At 36.8% G+C, this 13,898-nt stretch overlaps 1 protein-coding gene across 2 annotated transcripts in view; it reads left to right on the top strand.

The window, feature by feature from the left end:
- kalrna (kalirin RhoGEF kinase a) overlaps positions 1–13,898 on the top strand; it is a 158,943-nt gene that overhangs the window by 128,678 nt on the left and 16,367 nt on the right. The window contains exons 35-40 of one of the 2 annotated variants that reach the window (XM_058391885.1): positions 7,300–7,565; positions 10,547–10,684; positions 12,625–12,720; positions 13,018–13,133; positions 13,216–13,282; positions 13,588–13,691. In XM_058391885.1, the coding sequence (XP_058247868.1) occupies positions 7,300–7,565; positions 10,547–10,684; positions 12,625–12,720; positions 13,018–13,133; positions 13,216–13,282; positions 13,588–13,691 (787 nt within the window). The remainder of the gene's footprint in view (positions 1–7,299; positions 7,566–10,546; positions 10,685–12,624; positions 12,721–13,017; positions 13,134–13,215; positions 13,283–13,587; positions 13,692–13,898) is intronic. The other variant, XM_058391884.1, reaches the window with a different exon arrangement.

Below are 13,898 nucleotides of genomic sequence, written 5' to 3'. Positions count from 1 at the left end.
TAATACATTTGTTCTGTAATTATAAAAGAATTACTGTTACTATTCTGTGCATTATGTGCTGTAACACAAGTGTTATGTGTATTGGATTACACGGAAAATAACATCAAAGGGGACAAAAATATTGTGCTTCATGCTCATATGAAAACACTGATATTATTCAGCTTTATTTGTTTCTTCCTCTGACACTGAAGGAAGGGTTACAGGGATTTGTCCAGCTGTTTCAGGAGACTCCTATTCCTCTTGCGTATAAACAAACAGGTTACGAGAACATTCCTACAGACAGGAAATGTATATTAACCTGATGAACCTGATTTTATCAAGGGTCCACACCCTTACAGCGGTTCATTAACTGCAGTTTTCCAGTGCATTGTGAAATGCATTTTTAACCTCTATAACCATTTCATGTTATCAGCAGAATGCAGCATGTTGTCTCTCTTTCGATTCTGAGAAAGCAGCTTGAACAGAGACGCATGCCTGGTCTGCTGACCCGTGATCCTGGAGAACGGCTCGCCACGGACTGAGAGTCGCTCTTTAGATCGCCACTGAGTAGAGCCTTTGTCACAGGCAGGAATGTAACTTGACTCTCTGTCTCTATAATCCAGCATGTGTGGCAAGGAAGCTGTGAGAGAAAGAGAAAGAGAGGAAGAGAATGAGAGTGCAAGTGTGGGTTTGAGTGCATGTGGCCCCTCCCCTCCCTCCTCCCTGCTGTGGAAGAGTGCAGAGTGAACTTGGGGGAGTAACTCCATGATTACACTCCACTATCTCCACACCACTAAGCAGGAATCTCTCTCCCCTTCTACACAATCTCACTTCTTACCCCTTGGTCTGCTTTCCACTGAGCCATGAGATCTTGAGGAAGAATGAAGAGTGGGAGACACGTTTGCTCATGCTGTAGTTGGATTATAGCGAAGTGTTGCTGCTGCTGCTATAGCGTGTCAGGTGGGTAGTAGCCCTGATAACTGGATGGGTTCAGGAATGAGATGCAGGCTGGATTGGGAGTGTGATTGGGTCTGTTGGTATTGGGTTTACTTGTGATTAAGTATAGAATCAATCAGCTATTAAATTGAATGTGGTACAGATAAATCTAGCTGTTAGTGATGAAGGCTTTGGGGAAAAGTTTGTAGTTTTTTGCATGTCATATTCTTATAATTATGCAGCAGAACTTGTGTGACAAATCTCAAGGATACAAAAGCGATGCCTGATATCTACAACCCAGTTGTGTGTGTGTGGCAATTATGTGTGTTATTGTGAAGGCCAAACATCTGATTAATCATGAGAATGCATGATTATTATGACCTTGTGTTAATGTTACAGATGTAGTCATTATTTGAAAAACTGAAAAATCCAACCACTTTTCTATCAGGTGCTGATGTTGGGTGTAAGTTTTAGCCATAACATTAATTACACTGCAAATAATGACATCTTCGCAAGTGACACTATCTTGAATCTAGTCAGACTTATGTAGTGTTTCCTGTACATTACATTACATTCCTATACATTACAATGCATCAAATATATCATTATTAAACCTATTTCTAGATATTTTACTCGTTTTTTTCACCCATTTTGCTTCTGTGTAAAAATAAATTAGCAGCATACTCTGCCAGTAGAACAGGACATTTTCAAGTTTGGAATGAGTACAAATGCCTGAAAAGGTTTTAATAAGCTTATATTTGTTTTTTTGTAATCTAGATAGATTAGGAATATACTAATAGGAAATACTAGATAGATTTGACTATATTCAGGATATTGCTAAGATGCCAGTTTCTTTGCAAGTCAATGGAAACATCTCACAAAGTTAGTAATCCAAGATTGTGTGCGAGTGTGTGTGTGTCTGTGTGTTGATGTCAGTACCCCTGTGGTTTGCTCTAAAGTGGGCTAAAGTGCTCTCTCATTACCTATTAACTCAGGAAGTCTCTCTCTGCAGTGAGATAGCGGGGTTGACTCGCTTCACAACAACAACAGCTCCCTCTTTAATGTCATAGCACTGCTTTCAGGTACAGAGGCTCAGCACTGCAACAAGCATTAATAAAATGAATCCTGAAATAACAGTAACGCTGCACTGAAAGATTCAGTAGGATTCAGGGATTTCAGATTTCCTGGTGTTAATTGGATATTGGATATTCTGTACTGTAGGCAAGTCATTAAATAATTCTGGTTGGAGTAGATGTAGATATTTAAACAGCTAAGTTTCGATATATGGGTCTGTATACAAAGAAAGAATGAAAAAAGGAAAATTTAGATGTATAGATAAATACTACATATGAATATATAGCATTATACTATATATAGTATAAGACAGTGTTTACCTATCTATCTAAATTTGTTTTTCCTACTTTATTTCTTCCTGTCATTCTTTCTTTTCAGTGTCTCTCTCTGTCATGTATTTATCCTCATTTCCTTTTTTCATATTTCTTTTTCATCTTTCTTTCTGCCATTCTTTCTTTTTAGTCTCACTCTCTCTTTCTCTCTCTCTCTCTCTCTCTCTCTGTGTATGTATGTGTATATATATATATATATATATATATATATATATATATATATATATATATATATATATATACACACACACACACATATATATATATATATTATATTTATATATTATATATATATTATTATTACCTACTGACACAGTCTTTTCTTTCTTTCTTTCTTTCTTTCTTTCTTTCTTTCTTTCTTTCTTTCTTTCTTTCTTTCTTTCTTTCTTTCTTTCTTTCTGTCTTTCTGTCTTTCTTCCTTCCTTCCTTCCTTCTTGCTCGTTCATAATTCTTGTCAGTCACAGAGTCAACATGATACTGCAGCAGTTTCTTTCCTAAACCAGTTTAAACAAGATGTTCTAGTTTTATATCTGTGTGCTGTTGCATTTCAAGTATCATGCTGCACGTCAATACATTGCATACATTTTTCACTAAGAACTAGGACCCAGGAAAGTATGTGTCATGTTTAGAAATATGCAGTACGCATACTGGCTGTAGCAGAATTTCATTGAATTGACTCAACAGAGCGAAAAACAGATAACACTGGTGCACATCTGCTGCTCTTCCACTGGTTGAATAAGAGTCTTCACTCTTCCTTTATTACAGGAAGTCCTTGAGGAGATCTGTGTCAGTGACCACCACTAGACTAGACTAATGCAACATTTTTTTTTCTGAATAGATACTGTAGGTCATATATTTTTATGAAATATGCGAGATACTTTTTTCTTTCTTGAACAGTTTTTAATGATGAATGTGTACAGTTTATTCCACTTTCTTATTAAAGAACATTTAGTTAGTTACATACTTACTTAGTCAGTCAATTAGTTTGTTAGTTAGTTAGTTTTGCAGCACTCCTGTAGGTTCTGACAGTTAGACAGGGTGGTCTGTCTTTAACATGGGTTAATTCAGTACCAGACCCCTAAAGCCTTTGCTACCTGTCACAAATCTTCAAGTCTTAGCTTAGCAGATGGAAGATAAACTTTGCTGGCTGAAAAGAGATCCTCAGATTCACTTATCTCACGGTCTCTACGCTTTAGTCAGCTTCTTAGAGAGCTTCTCACAAGGGGTTGCCATGTAACAAGTGTTACTATGCTAAAACTATCTGTGGTATTTTTACCACTTTGTCTGAAATCTGCAGGTGTTAATAGGAGAACACTGAACTTTAGTGTTGTGAATGTGGATAAGAGGAAAGAAAAAGACACAGGAGTAACCTTAATATAAGGCCTTAAAGAAAATGGGACAAGTGAGTGAAAAGGCATTTTATCAGTTCTAAGTTATATAGCAGTCTTTTTATACAGGTACAGGCACATTGAAAGCAAGGAATATTACGGTAGTATATTGGAGCATTGTTTTTGCAATTCCATTACCTGTAGGTATTATTTATTAGCATTTATTTTCTGCTAGTTTATTACGTTGGTGTTGGATGTTAATTGAGAAGAAAATTTGCATTATTATTATTATTATTGTTACACAGTACTTTTATTGAAAGAGACATTGCACCATCATAAATGGTGCATTTGTGTAGAGAAGCAAACACGTGCACATCCAGCTGGAAGTGATGACCTTGTGTCTTTGTTGAAAGCTCTGTACATGTTTTCTGGAATCAGTAACTATACAATGTAGCTCATGACAAGAGACTATTCATCTCCGACTGAGACAAATTCCTTACTTAAACCTTTCTATGTTTTTGGCTTTAGCTGTTTTGCAGACCTGTTTTCATCACTGTAGAAGCTAAAGCTGCTTTTCTGGAAGCCTTCTTGTATCGACTGAGACGAATTTCTTACTCAAACCTGATTCTTCACCAACATGCTCAATCTATGCAGTTTATATTCTTAAATATTTTGGACGGAGCCATGCATTGGCATCACAACAGGTATAAATGCACCTGTATTCTGGTTTAAGGGCGAATTCTTACATCTTCCTACAGTTGATATGTAAGGAGTAATATGACAGCTGCTGTTATAGGGGAAAACACATGATGAGGTGGTGTGTAATGCATTACTACTCCAGTGTAATAATTCACTATAAGAGCATGTTCCAAAGTGTTTTATTCCTAATGCTTGCACTTATTGTTAATTATAACACGCTAACTTCTTGTTCCTTACTTTTGTAGCACTTTTATTTAGTTACATTTAAAGTTGTGGAACATCAACAAAACAAATTAGTGTCAGTGATCACTCATGTAATAAACAGTCGCTCATTTACCAGCCTCTTATTTTCCCCTCTCTTCTGAAGACAATAAGACAAGAAAGACTAGCTTGTCGTGCTACAGAGAAACCAGAACGTGCAAAGTCCTCTTGTGTCAGAAAGTGCTGACACTGAGACTGTTTCCATAAATGTCAAATAAATGCCACCTTAGAGAACTTCAGCATATCAAAGATTAGAAGTCCCTGTGTAAGCTGTTCTACCAGAAACAATAAGGATACTAGAAAAAGCTCAAGAATATAAACCTGTAAATTGAATTACAGCTGGTGCTATTTTCAGATCTGTTCCAGAAAATGAATGAAGGCGTTCTGACCAATCAGATTAGAGAATTTAGCAGCGTTGGGGTTTAATGTCAACCAGTGTTACAGAAGTGTTAGAGTACATTTAATCTGCTTTCTGATACATTTAACTCCACCTTGTCCTTAGCTTAGGCATTTGTAATATGTTGGAGCTCGCTGTTGTGTAATTCCAATGAATTGTTAGCTGAAACCACTTGTTTGAGCAAGTGAGCGTTTGTTTGTTCCTATAGTGAAGCACAATGGCTGCTTATTAGAATCAATCTTCCAACTACTACACTTTCAAGACCGTATGCTGTCGTCAGCATGTCTGTGTGTCAACATGGATTCCTTGTTCACTTGTTTGACCATGAGGGCCTCTCGGTTCACTGTAGCCTTTGGCTATAATAAAAACCAAAGCTTGTTGAAGTACGTCTCAGTGCTTAGCTGAGTTACTTGGAGGAGAATGGAGTAGAGAGACTTTCTATGAAACTATGGATATTCTTTCTGCCAAGCTTGAGGATGGAGTGGCACAATGAATTTACTGTACTGCATTTACTGTTTTAATCTTGCTTCATTTATCCACATAAAACATACATCAATTACCATTCAGAAATCTCGTCCTTTAATTTTAAAGTCAATATACTGCTTTCGTTTTAAAATAAAAATTTTTTTTATTCTTCCCTAAAATATCGATTTTAATACAACGTTTAAACTAATCACATATAGGTAGGAACTTCTTGCAACTTAAAAAAAAAATAACCTAAAATATCAGAATTCATTTCTTTAAAATATTTTGGGTAATGTGTAATAATGCATTATACATGTTTTTCTGGGGGTTTTTTTTGCACATTTATTGGGTGCAATGCATCACAATGGAATAAATGTGTGTGCAGATGTGTGTGGTTATTTTGTTTTCATTAGAAGCATACATATGCATGAGCCCATAAAGTGCAAACAGTTTCATCACAGTAGAACAAACAGCTCGAGCCACACTACAACACAACCCTACAGCTGGAGATCAGCTAATTCTCCTGGCTTAACGATAATATTAGCCAAAATGAAAAAATAAAGTCTATCAGCAGTCAGGCAAAATATGTATATGTTAAGCTGAGTATTGGAGAATATTTGTTACCATTGACAGACGATGCTAAATAAAATATTCTCTGTTGTGTTTATTTCTAACTGCACGGCACCTCCATTATAGCAAAGGTAGCTTTTTTTATTTTTGCAAGTTTTGTGGGTTACTTTTGTACAGAAAAGACTCTAGGATTTCTAGGCTGGATAATATTTCTTTCATGTCATGAATGACTTCCTTATAGTCTTAAATGATGGTGTGGATTACAGAATCTCTGAATGAATGTGTTCGATATTGCTTCCTGAAAATATTACAACTGCTTTTTGTATTATTAAAAAGATAAGATTTGGATCAGCAACAAAAACAGCAACAATGATGGATAATTGGAAAAAAAATGGAAAGTTGTTTAGTCTTATTAATAATCATTATATAGGACACCAGGTCCACCAGCTAAGCTAAGAATGTTATTTGAGATTTTTATTCCCTAATGTTCTGATGCAGTAATTTTATATTACAGATAACTTGTTTTCCATATTCTATATATTACGTATGACATTCTTTGAAAGCACAGAAAGAGGACAAGAGCAGCAGCTACAATGGGTAAAAAAGCCGATATGATTATGTGATTGACTTAGTTATGGATCATATTTGAAGGCTGTTGCAATATGCATGATGCTGGGTATTGTGGTGTAATCCCACATTGTGTAGCTTGGATCAATTACTGTGCATTACAGTCGCAGACAGAAGAATTAGTATACTCGATACACATATTGACTTTGACTTGGCACTGTGTGGTTTGCACGTGTTGCCTCATTCGACTGCATGGAGTAAAGTGCAGTTTGATTGTGCAGAGTTACAGTAATGTTACATCAGGATGTACGCGGCACCCGGCTTGCTATAATGATGTTTACATTCCTACACTGCAAATACAATAAATAACAAATTAGTCTGATGGATTATAAACCAGTTATTAATTGTGTTCTCAGTCTGTTTTCATCTCAGAACAAATGAATCGTTCTTCATACACTTAGCTATTTCTAGTACACTCTTCATCAATACTCAATTGTTGCCTTTGTTTCATTATCATGAGTTGCATCCTGCTTCAATCAAAAATGCAGTACGATATATTATATCAAATATCAAGATGTATCTCTCTGGCTTGCATCTTGTTACATGGCTTGTGATGATTTGCATGATATGTGTGCTATATTGTCATGTGTTTGCTCATGATTTTTTTTTTTTTCGTACTCTTGCCTTGCAGAGAACTACACAGTCACTGGTCCAGATGGGAAGACAGACTCAGTGGCGGCACTGCAGCCCCAGGCTTCACTTGCTTCCCTTCATAGCAACTCCCCAGGACCCAAACGCTCTGGAAACACCCTGAAGAAATGGCTCACAAGCCCCGTGCGCCGCCTCAGCCATGGCAGCAACATCAAAAAGCTGCCCAGCAAGCAGAAGCAGAAGAGAGATGGCCGCAAAAGCATTGACCTGGGACCGCCCGAAATGCAGGACGACACTCTGGAGGAGGTAATTATACTGCTGCTGTTGAGCACATTACAGCCTCATAATCTGCATGCAGTATATGCATATTTATCTATTAGATTTTATTAACATGTGCACAATAAGCAGCACTGTGGCACAAATACAGTGAGTAGGTGGCAACGAAATGATGTCTTTCATACATACACAGTATATTAATGTGTTTCATAGGAGCTCAGTTTAAATTAGGAGGTGCTATTATGGTTTGAGCAAATAAAAATTTTCTGACCTATTTTTTACTGTATGAAATAACTAGTTTAATGGCTCCACAAAATCTAAAGCTTATCTGACTTCAGTAAACCAGTTCATAAATTCAGGATTTCTTTGTTTCAATGTGTTATTCCCACTCTTCTGGGAATAGGCTTTCCATTTGATTTTGTGTGGTTATGAGAATTTGTGTTCATTCAGCCACAAGAGCATTAGTGAGGTCAGAGACTGATGATGGGTGAAGAGGTCAGGGGTGGTGCTCCACTTCATTCCAAAGGTGTTCAGTTGGGTTGAGGTCAGGGCTCTGTGCAGGACACTCCAGTTCTTCTACTCCAACCTTAACACACCGTGTCTTCATGGAGCTGGCTTTGTCCAAAATAGTATGGTCATACTATTGGGCTTCAGTGAAATTGTAATGCAACAGTATATAATGTCATATTAGACAATTGTGTGTTTCCACATTTATAACAGCATTTTGGAGGAGAAACACGTATTGGTGTGATGGTCAGGTGTCCACATACTTTTGATCACAGTATTTCTTGTGGTTTGTTAAGGCACTCCTTATTTTATAGTCATGATATCTATGAAGGAACTTGTTCTTTTACAATATATCTATCTATATCTAATGTTCTTCCTGCATGTCACATAGCATTGGAGAGTAGCATATGGCATTGGTGATGCTCAGTTTAACATCAGAACATTTTGGAGTTTCTGCTTTCATTTACAATGTCACTTCTTTCTTTACGCAATCAGAGTTTCATACAGAAAACTGGTTCTTGTTCTCTGTCTTTTGCGAGTGTGATATTAATTGGCTATGGCTGGAGCAGCAGTAAGGGGTGGGGGGGTGGGGGGTCTGCAGTGTGGATTCGCCTGGGTTTTTATGCCCGTGTGATGTGCACAAAGAGTCTCTGTAGGCAGGGCAGGAGCTATGGACTCCAACACAATGACCCACATTAACCCTGACCTGCCTCCCATACTGGGATTGTAAGAGCCGAATCAGTGAAGCAGTACACATTGTGGAATTTAGAAATTATAATTTGGATCATTTAGAGCTAGTGCATAGAGAGCTGTTCCAAAAACCCAGTCTAACTTGAACAAGGGGTCACAAATGTACAAGCTTTTGTAGTTCTCTATAAACTGAGAAATAACAAAATCTTCACAGCACATGAACTCAAAAATACGAATAACCACAACCAAATCATAATACTAACAACACAAACCCAAACCAAAACAACAGACTGCTCGACACATGCCATACTCGCATGCTGGCCACAAAAAAATGTGAAAGACAAGGATTTTTTTTTCTCCTTTGATTTGTCTTTGGACAAGACCAATTTCCAGCATCTGTTCTGCAAGTCATAACCGCATTGATGGCTGGTCATGATAGTAAATGGAAGTGCTAAAATTTAATATCTGTAAATTGCTTGACAGTGAAGCTATTGGGGTTATGCAATGCATTATATCACAAGGTCTCATCAAATGAGAGTCATGTGAAGCAAACACACACTATTTAAGGAGTACAGAGTAAAATCAATATATCTGATACATGATATGCATTTTAAAAAATATTTTTAATTTAATTCCAAATTAGGAAGCTGAAGCTTTATTTTTTTTTTTTTTTTTTTTTTTTTTTTTTTTTACAGTGATAACTTTTTTTTTAATAAACATGAACAAAAATACATTCTTAAAAACAAAGAAATAAAATGCATTTATTGTTGTATTCAGATAAACATAAATAGGCATAAATCTTTTTTTTTTTAAATGCTGTATTGCTGGGCCGTTCTAGAAACAGATTTAGTATTGAAGAAATGCATTTGTAAGGGTTGTGATTTATCCATCCATTCATTTCCACAAAAAACCTACTGTGTTAATTTTGTGCTCTTTCTGAATATCAAACAATTTAAACACAGAATTTGTAAGCCTTTAATCAAACAAAACCAAAAAAATATACAAAAACCACATAATTGGATAAATCTAATCAGTCTGTCTACTCCAAAGGCATTTTTGAAGGAAAATTGTGTTTCACTTAATTGTGTGATCAACTAAGATGCCCGACACTGAAAATCTACAGTCTGGACTAGAAAGAAATCAGCCCTAGTGTTGCTCCTTCATACCACTGTCTTTTTCTTATGAACATTATTGGTGCTGTTGCACTTTGTTCTGTAAATGTCTGAAACAATTCATTTTAAAACATTCATTAACAGCAAATAATCTGATGTGAATGGCGAAAATATGATTTCAATAAAAAAAAAATGATAGAATAAAAATGGCCAAGTTTATAAAGATTATTCTTCTTCAAAGACATTGTAGAATTTATTTTTCTGAATGTAGCATTTATAAACAGTGAAACAGTAGCTCTGTTGATTTTTCATGTAATAATAAGCTATGTAGCTTCAAAACCTCTTTAATGAAAGAAGAGAATTGATGAGGAAGGAAAAAACAAGTGAATTCGGCAACCCGATCTGGGAAATGTGTCTCGCTGTTTGTTTAGTGTATGCAGTAAATTATAGGGCTGCGAAAACAATATGTAGAAAACAAAACCCTGAACATTTGGAGAATGTATAATGTCAGCTCTGAAACTGAATACCACAACATTGCCTTGTGGGTCGTTAAGAACACATTCTTATTAACAGTAATGATCTTGCAAGCAGCAAAATCCACATAGAAGTGAAGGTTCACATACTTAAAGAAGCTGGTCATGGAACTGTTTGTCATGAGTTAATAAGTGCCATTTTAACATATTTCACATTCTTGTTCTGCAGAGGATAAGGAAAGATGGAACGCTCTCTAAGTCATCAGGAATGCAGAGTGGAGGAGAGGAGGAACCGGAGGATGACTCTCATACTCCACTCCCTCCACCCATGGAGATCATCAAAGACCCCCCCACTCAGGAAGAGAAGGTATACGCATGTGCACACACATACACACACACACACACACACTGGTCTGGGTTTACACTCTTAGCAGACAAGAGTGTTGGTATGGAGGCTGAAGTTTCAAGTCATACAGTACATCACAGGTGATTAGTAGCTTTCAGCACTGATAGGTCATAGATGACAGGGATTCATAAACCCATACAGTACTTTAGTTTAATAATTCATAAATGTCACACAGTATCAGTTCATAAGGAGGTCTGACTTATAACTGCAACCTGGACACACACACATGGAGGAATATGACTTCTGACTGAGATTTATTCCATTCATGATGCACACAGTCTTTAGTCTTTTTCAGTGTAAATGTAGTACTTGATTTGAGATTTTATTTACAGCACACACACACATGCGCACACACACACGCGCACACACATGCTCACACATGCACACACACCTGCTCCCATTTTCTTCTGTATTTTTGAAATGCTATAAGATCACTCCCTAGCTTATACTCCCTTAACCACCAAGACAGTCTACAATGTTTGTGCCCATTCAGATTAAAGTATTACTTCGCCAAGTTGTGAAACATAAACACGCCCTCGGTTTTGTGGTCTGCCCTGTGTGAGAAGGTTTTTCACTGGAAAACTTATTTTCCTGTGACCTGCCTGTTTGTCTATAAACCTATCATCCGATACTGGTATTGTGCGGCGTTAATCTGCCACTGTTTATGTACAGTGAGCAACACACTGGAACAAATTGTGCAATAGTATTGTGGCTTAGACTCACAAACTGACCATGTTTTCTTTCCTCCTACTTCCTAAGCATGCTTCTTTAAGGTTCTTTTGGCGAGCGGAACTTCATGACTTTAGTATTAGAAGGTTCTATCTGGGTTAAGAGCCATTTTGAGGGTATGGAGCATCAAAACTTTGACATTTCAGCTATCAAAACTCTTTAAGAGTTTAAGATTTAAGATTTCAATTATCAAATTTCTTGAGTAAATTTTTTAACCCCTCAAAATTCTGCGCATACAGACAGAACATTTATATTTATTCTGTAAGATCAGAAATGTTGGTTTTAATAAGAATTTATCAGTCTATGTTTCCTGACTAAGCATAACTCAATCTTATTAAATGAAAGGTATAATGTAGAAGAGCAAAACCGCTAGGGTTTTTTCCGGGGGTTTTTTAATGTTATTTTCAGTTCAAGGCACTGTTATACAAGATATTCCATTTTTTTAACTCTGAGGTTGTTCCCAGACAAGATATTTTAACTTGAATATTCATTGTACAACATTTAACAAAATGTCGATTGTCGTTTCCTGTGCAACCACTCAAACACTTCTTACATGTCTGCTAGCTGACCTTCAGGCCCTGGTTACACTGAACAGTTCTGTTTATCGATGTCAGCTAACGTTAGTGATATTTAACACTAACCTTTATCTAATCTGATGTTAACCATAATATTAGCTGCAAGAAGATTTACACCGTGAAACTAGTAAGCACGGCAGATCTGTTTTTAGCACTCTCTGAGAGCATATGTAAAACAGCTACAGGGAAAAGTAGAATTTTTCCTTCTGTCTTGCTGTATTTGTGTAGGATTCATGTAAATAGATCATGGATGTTGAAAATAGCAAAAATAAAAAAAAATCTGAGATTATCCAGTGTGATCATCCTGGATGATGAAGGGCTTCTAGAAGCTTACAGACCCTTATAGAACCAAGTTTACTTCTGAGTGTGGAGATACAGTAGAATTGATTCACAGACTTAAACAACAAAAAACACAGGAGAATAAAATATCCCCAGGTTCTCATTTTTGTCCAAAAACCCAAATAGAACCTTATAATACTGAGGTCAGCACTTGGTCACTAATATTCTTTTCTCTTTATGTCCCTCTCTGTTCTTTCCTTTATTTCCCTTCCTGCTTCCTTGCTAATGCTTCTTAACTCGTTTGCTGGTGATTTGCAGTCCTGTGCATTGCTTGCATCACGGCAGGGATCCACCGAGGTCCCGAGTGCCGCAGAGCTAGTCAGTGCTATAGAGAAACTGGTCAAAACTAAGATGGTAAGTGGATGGTGTGTGTAGGCGTTTAACTGTAAAGCACAAAAAGCTGACACTTTACGTTCCTTCACGTTTTCGAGCTTCATTGTTTCTTTTCTCTTTCACTACCTTGTGTTTTGTGCCGTGTGTTTTCAGGATTTTTAATCCTGAAGCATTTATTTTCAGCATGAATTTCCTTTTTGTTTTACACTAAGCATTCTTCATCATCATCGTTTCTGTCTTCATTCCCCCAGGTGTTTAATGTTGTCTATCGTGTAAGCGCTGAGCCCGTGTTGTGCTTTGTCTGTTCGGATGTTGTAGACTCTTGAAGGAGGAACATACACTGGTTTCAGCTCAGTAAACCCAGTAGAGCAGAGCCCGGCCCAGCCGAGGAATCCCGAGCTCGAACAGAAGGCCAAAGCACTCCGTGGACGCATGTGAGTCACGCTGTTCTGTTTGCTCTTTAAATGTAACAAGTCAAGATTTATGCAGCCTAACATGAATTGCTCACTGTTTTAGGTTTGTCCTGAATGAGCTGATACAGACAGAGAAGGATTATGTCAAAGATTTAGGAATCGTAGTAGAGGTGAGGAAACATAACAAGAGCACCAAGATCAAAACAGGAAATAAGCAACCCTGAAATAATGGGCTGTAATCCTTTTTTTTTTTTTTTTTTGCATGAATGAAAGATAAAATGATAATTAGTAATAGATCATTTCCAAATATATTCCAGTAGGAGGCTTGCTCTGACTTGTTTCTCTGTTTCATTTGGAACACACACCTCTGATGCATCCAAGATGAATTAATATTCGAGTTTGAAAAGTAACAATCTATGATTAGTTTTGTTAGCAAAGCATGTTTCGCAAACATAATGGGCCATTTCCTTAACAGGGTTTCATGAAGAAGATAGAAGAGAAAGGAGTCCCTGAAGACATGAAAGGAAAGGACAAAATTGTCTTTGGAAATATTCACCAAATCTATGACTGGCACAGAGAGTGAGTTTGTCTACTTCTTGTTCTCTGTTTCTTATTTGTCCAGTTTTAATTTCTTTGTGCTTACTGTACAATATACTCTATACAATATATAGTTTATTAATATACTAATATTTATTTTGCAGTCTATGTACACTATAAGTCAAAAGTTTGGACACACCTTCTAATCCCATGGTCTTTCCTGATGTTTATTTCTTTCTACGTTGTAAA

This window comes from Hemibagrus wyckioides, linkage group LG06, assembly GCF_019097595.1.
Source record: "Hemibagrus wyckioides isolate EC202008001 linkage group LG06, SWU_Hwy_1.0, whole genome shotgun sequence".
Classification (NCBI taxonomy): domain Eukaryota; kingdom Metazoa; phylum Chordata; class Actinopteri; order Siluriformes; family Bagridae; genus Hemibagrus; species Hemibagrus wyckioides.
The sequence above is the reverse complement of the archived record's forward strand: the minus strand, read 5'-3'. Positions and strand labels throughout refer to the sequence as shown.